This window comes from Musca autumnalis, unplaced genomic scaffold (genome assembly GCF_047663935.1).
Source record: "Musca autumnalis isolate F117 unplaced genomic scaffold, ASM4766393v1 scaffold_2, whole genome shotgun sequence".
NCBI lineage: Eukaryota > Metazoa > Arthropoda > Insecta > Diptera > Muscidae > Musca > Musca autumnalis.
In genome coordinates this window covers 96895381-96920633 of record NW_027411755.1, presented here as the reverse complement: position 1 = coordinate 96920633, position 25253 = coordinate 96895381, and the positions used below count along the sequence as shown (strand labels likewise).

The following is a 25253-nucleotide window of genomic DNA, read 5'->3' as shown; positions in this document are numbered from 1 at the left end:
GGGATATTCCATGCCTAATATTGTTGATACTTGTTAGTAACTAATCCTTGTTAGGAATAAAATTCATAAAATGTCATGATTTTTTAACATTTTTCGAGAACATGGGGTATTTTGGAACCTTAATCACATTTTGAAAACATTTTCTTGGCACCTTGCAATACATGTTAATTATTCTTTTGGTTAATATTGTTGAACTAAGTGGGTTAATTTTTTTATTTATCCATTCAATTTGTTCTCAAATAAGTCGACCAACTATTTTTTGGAAAAACCCGAAATTTTTTTCGCAAATATATGTCTTTTTTACTAATTAATTCATGAAAAGTGTTCGTTTTCTCAGTTTGAAAACATTTCCTTGGCAAACTGTATTAAGAAACTTGAAGAGTAAATTATCATCCGGAGTAGACAATGGCCCGAACATAGTCCTAAGAAAAATCCCTGATAAATTGATTATGGAGTACTGTAATATCTTTAATAATATTATTAACAATTCCTATTTCCCTCAGAAATGGAAAATTGGTTAAGTTGTTGTACTACCCAAAAAAAAAAAAAAATAAAGACCCTAGTCACCCACAAAATCTCCGTGCTACTACACTTCTTCCAAATATCAGCAAAATTTTCTAAGTATGCATCAGTACCAACATAATAAAACATCTCGAAGAACAATTAATAATAAATGACAACCAATTTGGATTCAAATTCAATCATTCCACAATACATGCTGCACACATGTTAATATCCAACGTACATTGGAATTTAAACAAAACATACTGTACGGGCGCTTGTCTGATTGATTTTCAAAAAACTTTCGATAATACATGGATACCAGGATTACTGTATAAACTCCAAGAATACAACTTCGAATTCAAATTCGTTAATCTTTTGTACAATATGCTAAGTGACCGATCCTTTACAGTTAGGAATAATAACAACAATAGTTCAATTAATTTCGCCATAGTAAATGGTTTACTGCAAGGCGCAGTCAATGCACCGATTTTATTTAATATGTATATTTATGAATTACTAAAAACAGTACCAGATTCAATCGGTTTCGCTGACGACATAATTATTTTTCATGCCGATAAACAAATTGACCAAATAAACTTTAAATTGCAACAAAAATTTAATTCTGTAGTACAATAAGCCACTGACTGGAAAATGGAAATAAATTTTGAAAAGAGCGAATCAATACTCTTTCGCCCCCCAGTGGGAAATGCAATTATAATATAAAAAAGAACTGGAAATCATTTTGCGTCAAGTCGCCACAAAATACTAATATACCAAATCAAAACGTAGTAAAATATCTAGGTATATATTTAGATAAATTTCTTTATTTCCATGATCACGTCAAATATCAAGTATCCAAAGCACAGGGAGCCTTTATGAAATATAGTCATATTTTTTACTCTAAACACATAAAACCAGATATAAAAGTATTATTCTACATAGCACTTATACGACCAATTATAACATATGGATGTCCGATTTGGTTTAATGTATCACCTTCATATATGGAATCCATAAGAAAGTTCGAAAGAAAATGCCTCCGAGTTTGCACCTCCATGTACAGATCTCCTAACAGTGGATACACAAGATATATTTCCAACAAAATACTTCATAACGCAGCAAACATATTGAGAATTGCTTTTGTCTACTTAGATCATAAGGGATTTATACAAAATAATTCAGGTATACCCATTTTTTACCACCTACATATATAGGCGGTCAAATATTAACTAGTATATCTAAAAAAGACATGTTAGATATTAACAAAAATAATAATAAGTATTGGTGTCTTAATAGCTGAGCCACATTTTCTTTGTTTTTATCGCCCTAACATTTTTTATCTTCTTCAAATAAAAATGTAGTGTTCTTCACATTTTTTCACTATATCATAATATAAAATAACATGAAACAAAAATATGTAAAAATGTAGATAATAAAACAAACAGAAAATTATATGTATATAAAAACTATTCGAGTCCCCTTTTGAAGGGCTATGTAGTACATAAGATCTATATAATATGTTTCTATTTTTCAGTATATTTTATAGAATTTGTAAATCTATTATATAAAAGAGCTTAGTGATGAGTGAGTGACTGACTGACATATCATCGCCGAGACGAAACGGGTGAAGCTAGAAAGTTGAAATTTTGACTGTGGGTTGCTGTTGGTGTGTAGGGATGAGATAAGGCTGGGTTTTTGATAATTCGTCCTAGAAGGGTACTAAAAAATATGGTACCCTTTATATTAGGCGCACGGGAAGAGCTAGAATTCTAAAATTTGGAATGAAGACCCCTGATGGAGAGTTAGAAAGATGTACTAAAGTGTTTTTAGAAATTCGACCTATAAGTGTACTAAAAGTTACTAAATTTTGTACCAATTGTATATTTTGTACGGTTATAGCTAAAATCTTGAAATTTAGTATGGGAATCAAGTTTGGGAAGTGGTGTTATTATAAGGAAATGGTTTTGAAAGTTCGTACTTACATATGTGTACGAGAAGTACTAAATGGTACTAAATTTGGTACAATTTGGATTTGAGTGACCGGATAGAGCTGGAATCCTGAAATTTGGAATTAAATTACGTTTGGAGTGTAGTATTAAGATAGTTTTGGAAATTCGTCCTTATGGGTACGGAAAGTACTAAATGGTACTAAATTTGGTACAATTAAGATTTGGTTGAACGGATAGGGGTGGAATCCTGAAAAGTAGAATTAAGATTACTGGAATCCTGAAATTTGGATTTAAAATTACTGATGGAGTTAGAGATTGATGAAGTTTAATTTGGATTTGGGTGAACGTAGATAGCTGGATTCCTGAAATTTGGAATTTAGATTACTGTTGGAGTGTAGGACTGGTTACGAAAAGTACAAAATGGTACTAAATTTAGTACAATTTAGATTTGGGTGAACGGATAGAGGTGAAATCCTTAAAAATTCGGAATTACTGTTGGAGATGGTAATTAAATGAAACTGGCACAGAATTTGGTTCAAATTGTTATTAGTTGTGTCTTTTTACTTTTTCAGTAATAATTATTCAGTAACTTCTTTTCTCAGAGTATAAAAGATTTTACTCTTTGATACGAAAATAGAGAAAATAGTAAAAAGACAGCATTTAGTAAACTTTAGCAAGATAACAGTTGATAACCAAAACAAAAACATTGGCGCCAATGCATGAACGAAAAAATAATTCCAAAGCAATGGAAAAGTTCTTCAATTTTAAGCAAAATAAATAGAAAATAATTAATATATTAATAAAATAATCAATAAATAAACCTGAGTCGTAATATTTATAGTATTTTCCACAAAAAATAAGATAAACATTGAGCAGCTGTCCATTTGCAGATGATTAAAAAACAGCTGATCGAACTTGCTAAATGTTGCTGGGAAAAATTCTTTCAGCAACTTTTAGCAATTTCTCAGCAAACAACTGTCAAACTTGTTCTCTAACTTCGCTCTCTTTTACTGAACTTTTGTGTAAAAAGACAGCATTTAGTAACATTTCGTAATAATTATTACAAATTATCACGTAAAAAGACACACCTATTGTGTAAAAGGGTAGAGCTGCAATTGTGAAATTCGGTATTAGTATAGCAGTTGGGCGTTTATAGTGGAGATAGATAGGAAGTTTTGGAAATTATGTATACGAAAAATAATTAATCGCGGTTTGGATATAGTTTTGGATATATGTAAGGAAGTAATTTTTGAAACTTACACATATTATAAGTAATAATTGGTACCAGTTTGGTGTTGCATGAAGGGATATAAATGGAATTTCGAATTGTTGTATATTTAGTATATTTAGTTGTATAATTAGCGTGTGAAAAGTACAAAATAGCAATAAGTTTGGTATTGGGCTAAGAAATAGAAGCGGAATTCCGATTTATGATTTGTCAGGTTCATTGTTAGAGGTGGTCGTACAATAAGTGTACTAGAAGTATTAAATAATACTAAATATTGAAGCACTGGTATTGAGTGAATCGATAAATGAAATTTGTTATGATAATCACTGTTGAGATCAGAGGATCAGGATCAGAATGTTTAGAATGTTTATTAAAATCCACCTTTAAATGTATGAAAGGTTCCTACATGTAATACCATTGGCACTGGGTGAACAAGTAGAGTTAAAACTGTGAAATTTGAGCGAAGGTCCTGAACCGTATCTTTTCAACAAAATTGTTTTTATTTTTGTTGCCTATTCTGAACATTATAGCAAGTTCATTTGAAAAAGTAAAATCTATGCGGCCTAAAAAAGGCCTAAATATAAAATGTCTCAAAATTTAACTGTTATAAAATGTCTCAAAATTTAACTGTTATATAGGGTAGCATCTTTTGAATAAAGGTTTTCTACATTTTGATATCACAAATTCCAAAATTTGATTGGAAAATGTGGATAAGATTTTCAAAATACCCATAACGTACTAATAAAACATGGACTGGAATTTAAAATGTAGGCCGCTGTTGAAGTGTAGAGGTCTTTTTTTGAAATTCGAACAAAACGTGTACGAACAGTACTTAAATGAAATTAAATATCAATTCAAATAGGTATTAGTACATCAACATTTTTACTGTTCACCATACATATTGTTTATTTGTGTATTATTCCTTTTCCGCATACGAAGTAGCGGGCATTTTGCTAGTATATATTAAATGAATAAAAAATAAACTACAAAAAATCGTTGTAGCAATTTTATTTTTAGTAATGGGAAATAATATTGTCTTTTAAATAGGTTTCGTTTATTCAGCGATGATTACTGTTTTCATGGTATTCCCTGATAATGGCTTCCTGTTCATAGTCTTGTCTTACGTCAGTCAATATTACCGTACAGCGTATTACATTGAATAATTTGTTATGTGAAAAGTGTTTGGAATACGTTTGTTGAACAATCCTAAAGGTTTCATCATCTGTATATATAGCACTTATCGGTACTATGAATTCTTTGAAAATGTTAGTCATTATATCTTCAGTAAAATGTTGACATCGAATAGTTTTCCTTTGCTTTTTTGTGAATATTGTCTCTATAGTCAATGGTGACCCTGAATCCGATTTTTGTAAAACCAACCTGCAAGTTAAATTCATTCAAAGGTTTTTCCGAAATGCTGAATGTGTAGTTGTACTCTGTGTTCCTTGATCAGAGGCAATTTCATTTATATTAAGGTCGGTTTGCATGTTGGTATGTTCCTTTTATTTTACTTTACTTAATGCATCAGCATTTGTGTTAGCTTTTCTTTTTTGTAAATAATAGTGTAGTCGAGTTCCTCTAATTTTAGGCGCCTTCGAATAAGTTTGGAATTGGGTTCTTTTAAACTCATTAACCAAGTTGATGGTCTGTGGCTATTTAAAACGTTCGGCCAAACAGGTAAGGTCTAAAGTATTTTGTAGACCAGATAATTGCTAACAGTTCCTTTTCGATTGTGGAATAAATACGTGCTGTTTCTGATAAGGTACGAGAAGCGAAATATGTATATAGGTTTGTACCTACCTATTGTTCCTTGGGACAGAACTGCCCCTAAAGTGGCATTGCTAGCATCAGTTGTTAAAATAAATGGTTTTGTAAAATCAGGATATTGGAGAATTGGGTCATTGATTACAATGTCTTTACATAATTCAAAGGTATGTATATATTGCTGTGTTAATTCCACGGATCTTCCTTTTTTAATTTTTAATTCTTTAATAAATTTTCTATAGTATCCCAATAATCCTAGAAATGATTTTATATCTCTTTGTGTTTTTGGAATAGGAAATCGTTTTGTAGCTTCGATTTGATCAAAAATGTCCTTTAAATTAAACATATGCTCCTGTAGGGTAGTAAATGATTATGTCGGCTAGATAGACGAGTTAGTTTTTACCTACTAAATCCTTCAGTACATAAATACGTAAGGTATTTATAATGGGTCCCTTCGATAGTGAATGCTGTTTTTTGAATGCTTTGAGGTCCATCTCAATTTGATGGAACTTACTCGCAAGGTCTAGTGTTGAGAAGTACATACATCTTCAAAGTTTTTTGAGAATTTCCGTAATATTAGGTATAGGGTAACGGTCTGAGGCTGTATTTTCGTTTAATTTCCTGTAGTCTATGACTAGTCGCTAATTTGGTTTCCCACTTGAGTCTTTCTTTTTGGGAACTACCCATGCTGGGGAGCTCCATGGCGAATAATTCCATTTTCTAGCTTATTTTGCATTTGCTTTTTAACTTCTTCTTTATGGACATATGTGTACCTGTAAGATTTAGTATACACTGGTATATTATATGTGGTTTTGATACGATGTTTTTTTTATTTGTAAAGGATCATTTTTGGCCTTCCTTGGAAAATATACCATTATATCATTTACATAGCTTAATAATTTCTTTCTTTTCTTCTGAGTTTAAATGATTAGTTCGGATTAGATCTTCTATCTCATTAATGTTTGATGCAGATGGATTTTCTAAATTCCAGTTGTTAATTTCCACAAGATGAAGTTGAATATTTTTGTACTTTAATAGGTTGATCGATAAAGAGTATTTGTTCTATGTTAGAAATATTCTGCATTTCTAGTATCCCATCAAAATAATTGTGGAATCTAAACACAAAAAATATTAGATTTCCACATTCTTTAAATTCTTGGAATATCTGCAATATTGCCTTCTTCGTTAATTGTTACTGATTTAGAACAGTTGTTTGTCGGGAATACTGTGGATTTATGAACGGTGCAGAAGCTCCTGTCCTGTGTGTCAATTAATAATTTGAAAGGTTTACCAAACGGTGAGTCAATATTAATGTAGGGTAATGTATTATAGGAAAATTTCCGGAGTCATCAATGTTATCTACTTCTTCATACATTCCTGAATTGTGTTCATCCTCGTAATTAACGTTATACATTTCCCTGCCGTGTTGTTGGGAACGGAAAATTCTATTTGTGTTACGAGTTATTGCAGTTTTAAAATTACTGTGCCCTGAGTCAACGTCCATGGGTTCTGGTTTCCCAAAGCATTTGAATTTACTCATCCTAGAGTTTGTATCCTTGTTAAGTGCATTAAAGTTCTTATTTTGATCGAAATTATTACTCCTTTGGCTATATTGGGCATTGTAATTTGGTTGGTATGGTTGTCCACGATAGCTACATTACCTAAAGTTTAGCCCAAAAGTCTTCTTCTTTTGATAAAATATGTTTTGTTCTTTTAGACAGAGTGACAAAGCTGAGGGTAACGAGTCTGACCTCATTGTCCTTATCGTTGCTCCTAAAGGTTCCTTTAGGCCAGTGAGAAATGTATACACATTTCAGCATAGAGTTCTTTTTTTGGCTTTAAGAACTCATTGATCTGCTTCGTGAATCAGGACATTGTTATGGAGTGTCGACTGTATTTCTACAATTAGACCAAAAAATTTTTCAACATTCCCAAATTGCTTAAGATTATGCATCTCTTTAATAAGAGAAGTTTCGGTTCTCTTGTCTGAATAATGTAAGATAAGATTTTTCTTTATTTCATCCCAGACCAATGGGGCTCCGTGCATATTAAGTATTTCACTTGCCTCTCCTTCTATCTTATTTCTTGTAGCTCTTAACAAAATCTTAGCACAAGGTGTACAGTCGATGTCCCTAAGGTGTAGTAAAATTCTCTCGACATTATTAATAAACTCGTATAGGAGTCGATGGAAGGTCTTTGATTGCATCCCGTATGCAAACATATACAGTGTTGCATATATATATTTATATATATCACGAAAAATTTCAACAAATGCCTTTTCCATTTCAAAAAAATTTAAAAAATGTTGATACTACGTCAATGATTTTTAGTACATAGTGTAAGCACTATATTTATATGGAAAATATAAAATGTGTTCTGAATAGTAACCTTCGAAATAATTATATTAATACTGAAAATTTGGAAAATAATATATTCATTCTATTCAGGATTGTTAAAACATAAAGTCGTGTTTGATTGAGCTTACAAAGCAGCGGTGGGATACACCAAAAACTATATACGCGTCTGAGGAATGTCGAGGTCGTATAATGCTTTTATGGATAAGCGAAGCTTAAAAGATAGAATTTTGAGTGAAACCCATCAGAAATTGTGTGTTGCATTTCGTTCCAATAAAATGGAGTTTGATTTCCTTCGTGAATTGAACTCCGAGATCTGAAAAATATGCTGAAAGGAATATCAAGTGTGAGTGTGAGCGATTAAAGCTATTATTTGTGGAGTCAATGGAAATGTAAGATTATGCACATAGTAATCTTCCAAGAAGATGGTTATTGTGGTATCAGAGCAAAGAAATGCTTAAGATGTGTGACTTTGGCGACATCTGATTCAAGTGTGTTAAGAGATGACAGGTAAGTCGTCAAAATCAATTGTAGTGAAAACGTGAAATGTTTGAAGCTGGAATGAAAAGATATTTGTTTGAATTGGAAGTGCAGTTATATTATATTATTATTGATTTATTTAAGAAAGAGTCAATTAAAGTTGGAAAGACCGTATATAGCGGATTTGCAAGTTATTATTTTGTTGTGAATAGATATGATTAACAGTTTGTAAATGTAGTTGCTGCTGCAATATACTGTTTTTACTTATGATTATCATGTGATGATAACGGTCAAGGATAGAATCCCTGATTGGAAACATGGTTACCAGTATGGTACACATTATATGGAATGCCTTATCGGGAGGATAAGAATACTGGCCTAATTCAAGACTCATCATCCTCGTATTCGATCCATAGTCTTTTGAAAAAAAAGAAGAATGGCGAATACAGAATGGCATAGATTTCAGAGATCTGAATAGGAAAGTTATTCCAATGCCGAGATGGGGAGATGATATTGATAGATAAAAAGGTGGCAATGATTTTCACTGGTCCAGTTGTGCAAGTGAATACAAGAAGTGGTAAAAAAAGAATAAAGTGCTTAACTTATCAGGACTCATCATCCTCGTATTCTGGTCATAGTCTTTTGATAAAAAAGAAGAATGGCGAATACAGAATGGCATAGATTTCAGAGATCTGAAAAGGAAAGTTATTCCAATGCCGAGATGGGGAGATGATATTGATAGATAAAAAGGTGGCAATGATTTTCACTGGTCCAGTTGTGCAAGTGAATAGAACCAAATCGCAACGAATGGTTTCTTCATCTCATAAGACAATACTCCTTTAACCTAATAGTCACTATGAATCATAAAGAACGGCATTTGGGAGAGTAAATATTTTCACTGGTCCAGATGTGCAAGTGACTACTATAAAATCTCCATGAATAATGACTCAGGTCATCACTCGTCCAAACTAATTAACATGGACATAATGTTCAAATAATCATTTGAACAATTGGAATTGGAATTATACGCATATACTTAAACATTTTAAACTAATCTATGAGATTCTAATGTGAAAATACGATAAATAATAGTTATCAAACGACTAAAGATTTTCACTGGTCCAGTTGAGCAAGTGAATACTGCCAAATTTAGACGGATGACGATTTCTGCTTAGCATACAATTAATCTTATAATTTTCAGAATTTCTAACATCGACCACAAATCTGTTTTACAATGTAGAGTTTAATACGGTAATAGCCTATATAATTTTTATCATCATTTCTTTCATAATGTGAATCTTATTTTCAATTGGAGAAATGAGATTGGAGTTTTATACTTATATTTATGAAAATTAAATAAGTTCAAAGAGAGAGAGGGGGAGAATCGAAAAAGTGACTCAGAAATGAAATGTTTCCCAACATGTGAATTAGATACCATAATTCTTTAAAATTGTATGTTATTTTGGGATATACATATATACATTACTTTTATTCACTCAAAGTTGAACTAGGATAGGATTTAAAATTTAATACGAAAATACGTATGAAGAAGAGAACAAACATAAATATCAATAGAAAAGATTCAGAGAAACAGGGAAATGCAAATTGATCTACAACGATCTTTAATGTTTGTATGCTTTTAATAAAGGTTTTATATATGGCACTAACTGCAATTGGAAAGTAGAAACACTGATGCTCAATAAAGATTATCTTAGTTAGCATTAACATTTTAATAAGATTCCCAGATGTGGACTACTATGACTTAAATATGGTCCGTCTTTGCATGTATATAATTATACGGGTAATTTCGTATATGAGAGGACATTTTGAAATATTATTCTTCTATTAGGAAAACTGAGATTGGAGAAATGTGTATATGAGATTTCTAAAATAAAGGTAAACTCTAAATCTTAGAATTTTCTCTTAAGAAATAGAATACGTTCCATATTTGAGAAATCTGAATGAGTGTAATACTCTGGTGCCGAATTATAAACAGATATCGGCGACTAGAAGAAATGACACAATCTTTACTTTACAAGTGAATATAAATAACAAAGCCTAGATTGCTGATGTCAAAAAAAGGTTCTCAAAAAAGAATGGACACTGGTTGAATTGAGAAAATATAAATATTTAGAATAGATACTGGAATAGAAATTCGAAATAATTTGAATATATTTTTAGGTCTTAATTTATAACCTAAATTTTTTCCAGAAATCATAAATGTAAGAATCGTTTGGATCTTGAATGAAGATGCATGTTGCACCCGAGGACGTGTGCAAGGGAGCGTGGCCGAGTTGTAAGCACTATATTTATATGGAAAATATAAAATGTGTTCTGAATAGTAACCTTCGAAATAATTATATTAATACTGAAAATTTGGAAAATAATATATTCATTCTATTCAGGATTGTTAAAACATAAAGTCGTGTTTGATTGAGCTTACAATAGATTAAGGGCCTGATTGCAAACGAAACACACCTAAACTTTGGTGTTCATGGGAATATTGACTTTGTGTTTGTTTTAAAAGAAATACAAAATTTAAAAGTCATACACGAGTTTAGTTGTTTTCCTTTCTCGACTCCGACTCCAGGCGAGTTTTTTTCACGACTCCGACTCCGGGTCGACTCCGAGACTGAATATCACTAAAAATGAATAAAATATGCACAAAATTGTAATTTTTTCCTATATTTTGCCTTATATAGGCTAATGTGTGAGTTTTTCCTTACATATTCATTAGAAAGGGCATTCGTTCGAATACATTCGAGCATATCAATACTGTTTCTGCTGAATCTTACATTGACAAATAGCAAAGTTAGAAAGTTTTTGTCGGTTTTCCTTTTTTGCACGAGTATATTCTGGACGGAATTCTTCCGCGTGAGAAAATCTTTAAGCCTTCAAAATATGTGGAAATGATGGGGCAATACAAATCGTTAGGACTACATGCAATAAAAGCTATAAGCAATTCACGACCAAGTTTTAAACTGGATGTAAGACAACATTTTAGTGTGCTTAGCCTTAAAAGGAGACCCCCAGTTGTAAAACTCAATAAAAGCCATTTTTCATAATTTTTTTTCCGAGAAAACTACGTAACTTTTTGGCAGATTTTTTCTTCATCTGAAAGAGAAAAATATTACCAAGTTTTGAAGTCGCCCACAACACCTTGTTTTTATTAAAGCATTTTGCGGTGCCAACTCTATCTCGGAAACTAATAAACAAATTGTCATATATTTTTGTGGCCGATTTCGAGAAAAAATACAGTTTATATGCTACATACCAAATAAAGTAAATTGTTCCCATCCAACGCTTCTACTGAGGCAATATTGTTCCGATCGACTTAAAAATTTGACCATATATTGTATGCTACTTATACTTTCTACTTTTTTCTGAAATTTATAAGTAGGGATCACCCCTTAAACTAAAATTCAGCGCTCACATATTGAACTTTGGTGTGGTGTGGATAATTTTATTGAAGTATTTGAGATATATTATGTACACCACTCAGCACGTACTCAGATGGATGTTTTCTGGAAATAAAATTAGCAAACGATGAGATTGCGTGCATGAAAATATTCTACAAAAATGTTGCTAGGAAAATTTGATGTAGGGTCTGTTCACTAGGACAAGAAATCGATATTGTCATGTTTTCATTGTCCTTTATCACTTTTACCCTACCCTTTCTCATGAAAACTCTATGATTATGTATTTAATTGAATTTCGTATATGCAAGTGATTGTGTAAAAAACTTGGATACACATGAACTATATCTATCCCGGACAGATCCGGTTATTTGAATGTCTACATCTAAAGCCCTCATTGAGTATATAATAAATACTAGAAAAAAGATTCGCTGTTTGTCAGACTTCTGAGTTATAGCGGGATGAATCTGTGGTTAACCAACAACGAATTTATGATGCCTAATTCAGATGCGTAACAATCCGAATTTGATATATAGTTAATAGATTATGCGAAATTTACCGAAATACATAAACATACGGTTTTTTGAGAAAGTAACTATTAAAACTGATAAAGGACAATGAAAATGTGACAATGTCGATTTTTTGGATTTGGGAAACGTAAATATAACTTTCGGTGGAAAATTTTTGTAGAAAATTTAATTTTGTTTCACTTTCTAAGTTTAAAACAATAAGGATATGGAAGAAACTGAGCAAGAAGGACAGCATATTTGACAGAAAGGTTACTCATTCCATTTAACTGAAAACATGCCTTCTAAAAATGATGATACAATGTCCTCAAACAGAGATATAAAACTATTTTCTCAATGATTGATGGGAGTTAATCAAAAAAATCATTATGATGCGACTCAGAAATTTCAGCTATGGGATCCTTTGGGGTTCTCAATTGGGGCTTTCATTCCCAAAAGAAATTTTCCTCCCCCAGATCTTAACTTCCATTTTGTGTCACAGGGTATTCAGTAAGATTTCTCATAGAGATCACAATGTCTTTAATAAAAGCCAAGGATGCCTTCTCATAAAAAACAAGATGAGAATACCAATAGACCTTTGTGAGAAGACCAGTAAAACTTCTGACGAAAGAGGTTAAAGGTCCAATCTTAATTCTATTGTCATAGAACTTTACTTTTGTTTGCAAAAATGTAACGAATCAATTGGATCAACAAAACAGGGATGAATAGACTACACTTCAAAGGATAGTAAATATCCTGTGAATTGACCTTTAACTTAGTATAATATATAATTTGCATATATATTTTATTATACCTTTCTTTTAAAATAAATAATGATTTTTAAAAAAAGTTCTTGTTCCAAATTTAACGTTATATTTCTATAACGTGGAAAAATTTTTCCGGAGTCGGAGTCGTGTTATTTTGCTCGACTCCGACTCCGAAACCCTGTTCGCGAATCCGTTGAGACTTTTCATAAGTATTTTTCGATCATCGCAAAGGGTAACAATTTTGTAAACAGTAATAGTAATATAGCAGTTTATTATATTAAGCCGATTTTCTTAAATTTTTTTCTAATTATTAAAATTAAAACGCCTATATCTTTGAGAATTGTTTCTTACTACCTGTTTCACTATGTCGAACGAAAATAAAAACGAAAGGAAAACAACTAAACTCGTGTATGACTTTTAAATTTTGTATTTGTTTTAAAACAAACACAAAGTCATGATGTTTAGTACATAAACTTAGAAAGTAAAACAAAATTAAATTTTCTACAAAAATGTTCCACCGAAAATTATATTTAGGATTCCCAAATCTAAGAAATCGACATTGTCACGTTTTCATTGTCCTTTATCAGTTTTAATAGTTACTTTCTCAAAAAACCGTATGTTTATGTATTTCGGTAAATTTCGCATAATCTATTAACTATATATCAAATTCGGATGGTTACGCATCTGAATTAGGCATCATAAATTCGTTGTTGGTTAACCACAGATTCATCCCGCTATAACTCAGAAGTCTGACAAACAGCGAATCTTTCTTCTAGTATTTATTATATACTCAATGAGGGCTTTAGATGTAGACATTAAAATAACCGGAACTGTCCGGAACAGATATAGTTCATGTGTATCCAAGTTTTTTACACAATCACTTGCATATACGAAATTCAATTAAATACATAATCATAGAGTTTTCATGAGAAAGGATCAGGTAAAAGTGATAAAGGACAATGAAAACATGACAATATCGAATTCTTGTCCTAGTGAACCGACCCTACATAAAATTTTCCTAGCAACATTTTTGTAGAATATTTTCATGCACGAAATCTCATCGTTTGCTAATTTTATTTCCAGAAAACATCCATCTGCCTACGTGCTGAGTGGTGTACATAATATATCTCAAATATTTCAATAAAATTATCCACACCACACCAAAGATCAAAATGTGAGCGCTGAATTCCAGTTTAAGGGGTGATCCCTACTTATAAATTTCAGAAACAAGTAGTAAGTATAAGTAGCATAGAATATATGGACAAATTTTTAAGTCGATCGGAACAATATTGCCTCAGTAGAAGCGTTGGCACCGCAAAAACAAGGTTTTGTAGGCGACCTCAAAACTTGGTAATATTTTTCTCTTTCAGATGACGAAAAAAAAATTTTGGCATATTTTTTTCTACGTAGTTTTCTCGAAAAAAATCATGAAAAATGGCTTTTATTGAGTTTTACAACTGGGGGTCTCCTTTTGAGGCTAAGCACACTAAAATGTTGGCTTACATCCCGTTTGAAACTTGGTCGTGAATTACTTATAGCTTTTATTGCATATTTCATTCGAAGGTCGAAACTAATACCTTTTGTAGTGAGTACAACTTAAAATATACGTGTAATTAAATGCACATATTCAAAATATAGCGGAAATAATAGGTATTGCAAAATATTAAAATGGAATGGAATTAAAATCGTTTTATGGTATTTCAATTAGCTGTATGTTTTCTTAGTGTAATTTGTAATTCCAATTCGATCATAGAATTAAGTTTGACATATGGTTTTAGTCATGACGTCCACCAGTACCCACCTCGGGAATAATTTTCCAATGTAGGTCATGGGTTTAAGAGCATCCAGTTTTAATATGAGTTGCCATGTAAAGCTGTCCTAGAATATGGTTTCTATGGATATATTAAGGTATAACTCTGTTTTCTGTTTTCTTACGTGGGCGGTAAATGTTTTTCAGGAAGAACGCTATCTATATTAATAATTTTTCAAATTTTCAGACAAAAATGTTGGTCTATTTAATCCGCTTAATTTGGTTGGTTTTTATGTTGTTTTGGCGATCGTTTTTCCCCTGCCTATTTTGCATCATAAGATAAACGGTACTTTTTCATAACATAGTCCAATTCCTACCGTATACCCTCTCCAGAGGGGAAAGAGGGGAGAATGCTACGCTCATGGTTTCTTAGATCAATCTTCGCATCAGCACAAAGTTGTAACCAACGCATTAGCCGCATTAGCTTGATATTTACACTAGAAATATTTTCGGCCACTTTCTCCTTACAAGTGGATCCACTATGCAGTGTTGTCAGCTTTAATTGATACTTTTCATACATAAATTTGTGTTTTAATTTTACGGCTTTTTGTCGGTAACTCAAAAAATGAGTTACAGAATTACACTGCTAATCAAGCAATCTTCCGAAATTTGGAAAAATGTTTGCAGGGTCTCATCGTATATTATACAAGACAAATTCTCCAGCATACCAAATGTCGGATCTCCGACAAAATCCTTCAGATTTCGTTCCGATTTCTATACGATGTTTCGTAGAGGAATTCCTTCAGATTTCTTCTAAATTTCCCTTCGAATATACCAATGTTTTTCTTCCGATTTCGGTACGAATTCGCAACGAAATGTCGGAAACAAATTTCACTTCGCACAACAACCACCTTTTGTATGTATCTAACAACATGGGGTTAGTTTCATTTTAGTTTGTTGTCGAAACAAAGTGGTTGGTTATAAAATTTGCATATATACATAATTCTTAAATATTTTATATATAAATGCAACATATAATAATTCAAGCTATTGCTGATAGACTCAAGATATTCGTACACTAAGTTTACATTGTTCTACCATAATTACAAAATGATAACAACAGTGAAAATCATTAGAAACATTTGAACCCAGCAAATCAATCATAACGAAACCGGAACAAATTTCGGACGTTACGCCCGATGTCGGATCGGAAAGTGTAACGATATCTTAACGGAAGTTGTATAAAGTGTTTGACAAAATTTCGGAACGAAATGTCGGAGCGAAATCGGATAGATTTGGGTCAGAATTCGGAAAGATATCGTTGAAAATCGGAGGTACCTTCCAAATCTTTGTAAAGATTTCTGAACGATTTGGAACAATGTCGTATATATATCGAATTACAAAATTTTTCTCTGATGCCTTTTTTATTGATCAATGTTTCTTTGCTATGTTTTTTATTGGAAATTGTAATTTCAAACGTTTCTAATGATTTTCACTGTTGTTATCATTTTATAGTAGAACAATGTAAGCTTCGTGTAAGAATTTGTTGAGTCTATCAGCACCAGCTTAAATTATTATATGTTGCATTTATATTTATAATATTTAAAAATTTTATATGCGAATTTTATAACCAACCACTTTGTTTTTCGACAACAAACTAAAATAAAACCAAACCCTTGACGTTAGATACATACAAAAGGTGGTTGTTGTGCGAAGGGAAATTTGTTTCCGACATATCGATCCGAATTCGTACCGAAATCGCAAGAAAAACATTGGTATATTCAAAGGGAAATCTGAACGAATTCCCCTACGAAAAATCGTAAAGAAATCGGAACGATTTTGCTTCCGAAATTGTTCAGATGTGTCGGACATCCAACATTTGGTTTGCTGGGAAATTACAATCTTTCAATAAATAAAAAATAATTAAAAAAAAATTAGTTTCAGTGTTTTATTTATGCTCTTGAAACTAGTAAATCATTTGTCGCTTAGCCTCAATATTCTTCCTCATGATGGAATCTCTCAAATATAACGGTTGCGGTTTAATATTGCCACAATTTTTAATTAAATGCAATCGTTTTATTTGAGAGATTCCATCACGAGGAAGAATTTTTATATTATATTTTTTTATTATATTTTTAGTAAGTAAATTTTTACAACTGAGAAGTCCATAACCAAATTACAGTAAATTTAGTCCGAAAATGTAGATAAAAACTTTATATTGCCTGAAATCAAGTGGTACCGTTATATGGTGGCTACACCAAAATCTGGTCCATGCCCACAATTGTTGGTGCGGGAGTTTCTGTACAATTGGTAACTCCAAATGCCAAGTTACAGCCAATTCGGACAAAAAATGAAGACAAAATCCTCCAAAAACCAGAAATCGGTTGGTACCGCTATATGGGGGATATAGGGAAAAATGAACCCATAATGGGTTTGGTTTCATATGTCATCCAAATCTGAAAAGTGTGCAAAGTTTCAGTTCGATTGGTTAACTGCAACTGTGTTAAAAATGAGTTACTAGATTTGAACTAAACGGACACCAAAGCAAGTCAAATAAAAACTGTAAAAAAACATAACAATACGATATTATTCCGAAATAGTTCAGAAATATTTATGAAGATTCGGAAGTTACCTCCGATTTTCATACATCATTGTTTCGAAATCGTTCAGAAATCTGTACGAAGATTGGAAGAACCCAGCAAACCAAATGTCGGATGTCCGACATATCGGAACAATTTCGGAAGAAAAATCGTTCAGATTTCGTATCGATTTCTATACGATTTTTCGTAGGGGAATTCGTTCAGATTTCGTTCCAATTTCGGAAAAAATGTCGGAAGTAAATTTCCCTTCGAATTTGCTAATGTTTTTCTTCCGATTTCGTTACGAATTCGGATCGATATGTCGGAAACAAATTTCCCTTCGCACAACAACCACCTTTTGTATATATCTAACAAGCAACATTTTAGTTTGTTGTCGAAAAACAAAATGGTTGGTTATAAAATTCGCATATACATTTTTTAAATATTTTAAATATAAATGCAACATATAATAATTCAAGCTAGTGCTGATAGACTCAACATATTCGTACACAAAGTTTACATTGTTCTACTATAACTACAAAATGATAATAACAGTGAAAACCATTAGATATCTTTAAAATTGTAATCTTCCAATAAAAAACATAACAAAGAAAATTTATCAATAAAAAAGATGCATCAGAGAAAAATTTTTTTCCTTTGATAATCATACGAAATTATTCCAAAATAGTTCAGAAATCTTTACGAAAGTTCGGAAGGTACCTCAGATTTTCATACGAAATTATTCCGAAATCGTTCAGAAATCTGTACGAAAATTCGGAGGAAAAAAAACGAATTCCGAATTTCCCAAGGATTTTCTTCCGATTTCGTTGCGAATTCTGACCGAAATCGATCCGATTTCGCTCCGACATTTCGTTCCGAAATTATGTCAACCACTCCATACAACTTTTGTTAAGATATCGTTACGATTTCGGATCAGATATCGGACGTTACGTCCGAAAATTTTTCCGATTTCGTTACGATATCGGTACGATTGGTTTGCTGGGAAGAAATTGCCCCTCCGAATTTCCCAAGGATTTTCTTCAGAATTTCGTACCGATTTCGTTACGATATTGGGTCGATTGGTTTGCTGGGCCATTACTCATATAATTACAACAGTAAAACAAAAATGAGACTTGGTTGTATAAATATTATACATTTATGTTATTTAAGGTATTATTATTACTAGATAAACAATAAATCCATTGTTTTTTTTTAATTTATTTTAAGGTTTTCTGCGCACGTATAATGGGGAATGTGTGTAGTTCCGGACAAAGTAAAAAAAAGGACAGCATTTCTGATAAATCTGAGGAGTATGTATAATCTGATTAAGCTTACATTTTTATGACTCCAACTTTATATTTCAGTTCCTATCACATTAATAAGGATGATGCGACAAAAAAAATTGATGAAAACCCAATGGCCCCCCTAGCAGATCCTGAGATCCTGCCTGATGTGCCCCAAGACAATCTTAGATCTCCCACTGAGAGTAGAAAACAAGAATGTGAAAAACCTCCGCCAGAGAATAAAAGTGCAGTAAACGGTATTACAAAACTATTTTACAAAAAATTAAGCGTTTATTTACTATTGCCATAAATTCAACAAAATGTTTTAAGATAACAACAATAGCTTTTTACTCAATATGTGTAATGTCTGTTCCAGAACCTGCAAGAAGTTACTAATTTTTACTGCGCTAATATTTTTTCCTTTATACGAGGATCACTCGAAAACCTTCTAGCCTAGACAACTCGCAGTGTCGCCAGGTGTCATTTGACTTTTTTTTAAGTTTGACATTTTTTAGCCTAAGCGTACTCAGGGCAGTTTGACATACGACCATGTGTTGGGTTGTTTACATTGGCTTGTTTGTGACACCACTAAAACATGGTTTTTAACGCTTTTACAGCATCTTCTAGCGAAGAAAATGATTCACCACTCCTTTTTTCTTGATGTGCTGCAATCAAATGAAGTCATTGGACCCCAGTCAGGACTGTACGGCGTATGACCCATCAATTCCACGTTTTATCCGGTCAAAGAGGCGCTGGTTTGAATCGATGTGTGAGAGCTTGCATTGTCATGATGCAGAACGATTCGTCCTCTTTTTCGTTTTTCGAATTCCAGTAGCAGATTTCAGTAGTGGAATTCTGTAACTCATTTTTCGAGTTACCGACAAAAATTGGTAAAATTAAAATGCCTAAAATTTTGGTAGTTAACGAAATTTTTCATAACTTAACAACCAAAATAAAGTTGTCGCTAATTCGTACAGATTGCAACAGTGTTGTCACCACCACCAGGAGCCAGACGTGGTTCAATTAATAAGTAACGTACAACATGGAAAGCATCCTGCAAGTTACGTTCTGTTTCATTGAGAATATCCTTGTTTGCACCTCTCAACATAATGGTAGAAGCCTTGAGATCCTTGCATTTAGTAATGGAATTGAAGTACTCATCACCAATTTTCTTTATTTCAAAGATACCAGCTCTAGTACCGACATCAGTCGAATAATATTAATATTTAAAAAATGTAAACAATACAAACTTTGACAATATTTTAAATGAACAAAACTTGTTGCATTTGTTATTAATAATATTAAAGTTATAAGCAAACCAATTTCAGCTTTGTTTTTCTGCAATTTTTCCAAACTGCTCATAACACTACGCAACACTGAAAATGCAAACAACTTCTACACCATTTTCACATGTAATTCGAATAATTTCAGTTGTAATTCGAAACATTTCACTTGTAATATGAGAATTCCAATTGAATTTCGAATTATTTCATTTGTAATTTGAGAATTTCATTTGGAATTCGAATTATTTCATTTGTAATTTGAGAATTTCATTTGATATTAGAATTATTTCTTTTGTAATTTTAATTATTTCATTTGTAATTCGGTTTTGGAAATAGACTTTGGTACAATTTGTTATAGGGTAGAGGGGTTTAATAAGTTGGCATTTTGAAATATTAAGAGGATGAGGTTTCAGAAATTCGCAGTTATGTTTCGGAAAAGTACTAAATAGTACTATAATTGGTTTTGTGGTACTCTAATTTGAAGAAGGTACTTTTTAAGGTTATACCTATGTTTACGAAATATACAAAATTTGGTACCCGTTTTGTTATTGCATAAACGTTAAGATAAGAAGTTTTTTGTTTGTTTTGAAATGAATGAAATGAAAAATTCTGACATTTGGTATTAATGTCGCTGTGGTCTGAGCTATATGATATTGGTAATACCTACGAAATGTACTAAATGCTCGAAATGTAATAAATGATACTACACTTGGTGTTGGGCTTAGGATTAAAGTTGGAATTTGGAATTATACTATTAGTGTATGATAAGTTCTAAAGGCACTAAACAATATGTGTAGTAGAAGTACTAAATAGTACTAAACGTTGAAGCACTGATGTGAATGAGCTGGTAAATTCCGGGCTCTGAAATTTGTTATGAGGATCGCTGTTGGGATTAGATCAGAATGGTTATGAAAATTCACACTTAAAATCTATGAAATAAAAAACATGTTTCTACATGTAATACCATATGCATTGGGCGAACAAGTAGAGCAGTAAAAATTTACACAATTTCCTGTGTTTGAAAAATTGTGTTGAATATTATACCATTGGTTTTATGTGAACGCGAAGGCGGTTTCTAAATTATTTAATCAATTCAAATCAAGAAACGTGAAGTTTTTTTTAACAAAATTGTTTGTTATTCTGAACGTTTTAGTAAGTTTTTTTACAAGAATTGTTTGCTTTTTGTTTACATTTCTGCTGAAAACAAAAAGACCTAAATTGAAATACCTCGAAAAATGTGGGTCACTGTTGATGTGTAGGGCGCGATACGGCGGATATTATTGCAAATTCGAACAAAAGGGGTACTAACAGTACTTAATATCAGTGTTCACGATTTCCATATTGTTTATTGTTTTTTTTTTTTAATTTCTTTCCGCATACCAAGTAGCGGGTACTTTGCTAGTATGTAATAAGTTATTATATGTGTACTTAAGAAACATATTTTATTTAAGAATTTCCTTCCTATAACATCCCCATGTAAAAACTAGTATTTACATATTTCTATTCAAAACATTATTTTGTCCACGTTAGAACTCAAAAGCAGAGATGGTCTGTATGATGATTTTTTAGATTTTCAACTGTCAGAAAGTTGTAAACGTCATATACCCGTAGAAAACTATAAAAAGTAGTAAACGTCATAAACCTTAAAAAAAACGTATGTTACCATCACATTTTTCACTTAATTTTAATTCTGTCTATGTTATTGAAGAGCCTCCGTACCTTTTTTGTAAATGTAAGCATATTTTTAATAATATTGTAATTTTTAAAATAACTGAAATAATTGAACGGTAAATTATGCTCTTAGCACGCCATCTACAATATATTCTGAACACTACCATTACTTTACGTATGATTTAAAGAATTTGCGGGTGAAATAATAAGCTAGCATAATGCCCATATAATATTACAATTACAAGTGATCAAAGGCTATAGTCGGGACGGGGCCGACCATGTGATACCCTACACCACTACCCCTATGCATAAGCTTTTCACTGGTAAACATTTCTTTTAGGGAATATAATCCGCCTACCACCAAAAATAATATGCCTCTTTCTCTCTGGGACACCCATACGCAACCAAAATTTCGTGACCATCCGATCAAAATTACGACCTGTAGCTTGATTGAAAAAAATGGATGAATTGGATGCATTACCGACTATTGTGGTATCCCCCTTGTTTGACCACCTTCGCCAACCTGCTTTACACCAATGTAAAGGTAATATTTTCTTCTTCCATTGATAGGCTTTCCCGTGTGGGATTTGCTAGATCCTCCATCGGGACCCTCCCATTGGCGAATTGGGGAACGTTCATCTTAGTTCTCTATGACGGACATCGGGGAAATAAAATACCCGAGGGTGACCAAAACCTAGCCTAAGGGACGGCAGCTGGTCCCTTAGTACTATGGTACAGAGGGCCAATCACTCTCTTACCCGAAACTTAATCGATTACTGAAACTACAAATAATACAGAAAACAACACCAAAATAACGATGACGACCTTAAGCACACGGAAACGGATAAGAATCGCTCAATGGAATGTAAGGACGCTTCGGGAACCATCAAGGCTAGCACAATTAGAAGCTCAAATTGCTAAGTTCAAACTGGATATCACAGGTATCAGTGAAATGCGATGGAACGTAAGTCGTAAATGGAGAGGCTGGTTACAGGACGTGCGCACAAAGCGAGGAGCAGATATGGACACAGACCACGAACTTTTAGTTGGCACTATTAAAATAAAGCTTCGTCGAAATTATAAAGAAAAATCGAAAAAGATAGAGAGACAACTCGATGTGAAGGTACTCAACAACAATATTCAGAAGAGAGAGACGGTCAGTGAACTCTTGGAAACATGTCTACACGCAAAAAAAAAACGGCCTCTCTAACATATGCCCCAAACATATTTTGCAGCAAACATATATATGTTTGCAACAGTCCCAAACATAACAACGCCTTTCATAAAGCAAAAAAATACTGGTTTTTCTGAGAGATTAAAAAAAAATTTGACGAGTGTTTGTTTTTATTGACTAACAACACACCACCAGACAAAGCAGAGGACAAATGTTGCTGCTTTTTATTTATTAATTATTTAAATTTTGTAATATTGTAACTTACCGTTTCTTCAAGAGATTTTGTTCACTGTAGTTGTCATCGTCTTGTAAGCATAGCAGAACAATATGAATCATATGTACATACATGTTGAGTCTATCAGCGCTAGGTTGAGATATTAGATGTTGCCTTTATATTAAAGAAATTACAAATTTGTAATTGCGAAGTATTTGACTATACGAACTTTGTTTTTTCGACACCAAACGCACTGTAGTTGTTTGGCTTGTCGGTTTGTTAGTTAAGCGGTAGTTGTTGTGTGTGTCTGGTTTGTTTATAATGTCTCAATGTTATCGTGAGACGATGGTGGGGGTTGTGTTGTCCCAGCAAACCAAATGTCTGATGTCCGACACGTCTGAACAATTTCGGAAGCAAAGTCGTTCAGATTTCGTTCCGATTTCTAAACGATTTTTCGGATAGGAAATAGTTCAGATTTTGTATCGATTTCGTTCCGATTTCGGAACGAATGTCGGAAAGAAATTTCCCTTCCGAATTTCCCAAGGATTTTCTTCAGATTTCGTTACGAAATCGATCCGATGTCGCTAAGACATTTCGTTCCGAAATTATGTCAACCACTTCATACAACTTTCGTTAAGATATCGTTACAATTTCCGATCAGATATCGGACGTATCGTCCGAATTTTGTTCCGATTTCGTTACGATGTCGGTATGATTGGTTTGCTGGGGTGGTTTGTTGATACATTGTCAATGTGATGGTGAGACGATGAGACCGATGAAAATGTAGGGAATAAACCAGCATTCCGCAGCTGCGATAGCCCTCTTGTTACTCTCTTTGACCAAAATCCTCTCCACCCATAAAAAATATGTTGGTACCCAAACATATTAAATTGAGATATGTTACAAAATGTTGCAAACATATAGTTGTTTGGACATAAACATATTATGTTTGGATTCAAACATATATTTGTTTGCAACCGGTCCCAAACGTATATTTGTTTGGATCCAAACATATTTCTAACATAAATTTTTCTGCGTGTACCCACCAACAACAAACCACGGGAGGAAACAGTGAACGTGCTGAAAACAATTGCTGAAAAGGAAATAGGATACAGACAAGAAGCAAGAAAGATCTGGATATCTGACAACACCAGGAAATTAATACAGGAAAGGAATACCTTAAAGGAAAAACTACTCGGAGACGCCAATACCAACCAGGAATACAAAATAAAAGCAAAGGCAATAAAAAAGCAGCCAGAACCGATAAAAGAATATATCTTGAAAACATAGCCATAGAAGCTGAGGCTGCAGCAGGAGCGAACGATGCCAGGAAAGTCCACCAGGTAATAGGCCGACTATGCAACAACAACTTACGAGCTAGTCGAGGGCTAAAAGATCTCAACGGCGAAATAATCACCAATCCGGAGGATCAAATCCATCTATGGAAACAACACTTCGAACTTATAAGCAATATTGAGCAAGACAACAATCATAATTCCTACTCAGGGGTGCACAAAAAATAATCAAGGCAATGTACGAGAGCACCACCCTCACTGTTCGTCACTGCGGCCTCACAAGTGAACACTTCCATACGAACGCGGGAGTTAAACAAGGTTGCCCCCTTTCCCCCCTTCTATTTGCAGCAGTTTTGGATGAGATTATGGTAAATGTATGTTCCAAAAAAAGAGGTATTAACTGGACCTTTGACCGACACTTGCAAGACTTAGTAAAAATTGCAAAAACTGTGGGTCTAGAAATAAACACAGCAAAAACATACGCGATGCGAATAAATAATACCAACTCAAACAGCTTCATGATTGACAACAATCCTATAAAATACGAAAAAAGCCTCTGCTACCTCGGTAGCATCATGTCTGCAGACGGTGGAGCAAACGACGATGTTGAAAATCGGATAAAGAAAGCAAGAGCAGCATTCGGTCGCATCAGAAGAACGTGGAAATGAGCACACATTTCAAAGAACACGAAACTTCGGCTTTTTAACAGTTGTGTAAAATCAACATTACTGTATGGCAGCGAGACTTGGCTAATGACTAGACAGCGGAATCCTATGCAAATGCATATATGGTTAGGATGGTCGTAGAGAACATCTGATTAGACAGAAACTCGTTTTATTACAAAATAAAACGAATTAGGCCCAAACATTTTTGCATATTTTGCATATTCTGCATATCGCGCATATTTTGACATATTTGTACATATCTGCATAAAATGAGCATATGCAAAACCATATGCAAAAATATATTCAAGGATTTGTGGTCTAAATATCCCACCAAAATGGCTGAAATTTGGTATTAAGTCTGCGTTAGAGGA

The 25253-nt window shown here is 32.9% G+C and overlaps 1 protein-coding gene across 7 annotated transcripts in view; it reads left to right on the top strand.

The window, feature by feature from the left end:
* The window catches only part of LOC141394327 (uncharacterized), a 387129-nt gene that overhangs the window by 234332 nt on the left and 127544 nt on the right, over positions 1-25253 (top strand). For 6 of the 7 annotated variants that reach the window (XM_073968593.1, XM_073968586.1, XM_073968587.1 and 3 more), the window contains exons 2-3: positions 18525-18607; positions 18662-18837. In XM_073968593.1, the coding sequence (XP_073824694.1) occupies positions 18543-18607; positions 18662-18837 (241 nt within the window). In that variant the 5' untranslated portion in view covers positions 18525-18542. Of the gene's footprint in view, positions 1-14056; positions 14202-18524; positions 18608-18661; positions 18838-25253 lie in introns of those variants that run through there. The other variant, XM_073968590.1, reaches the window with a different exon arrangement.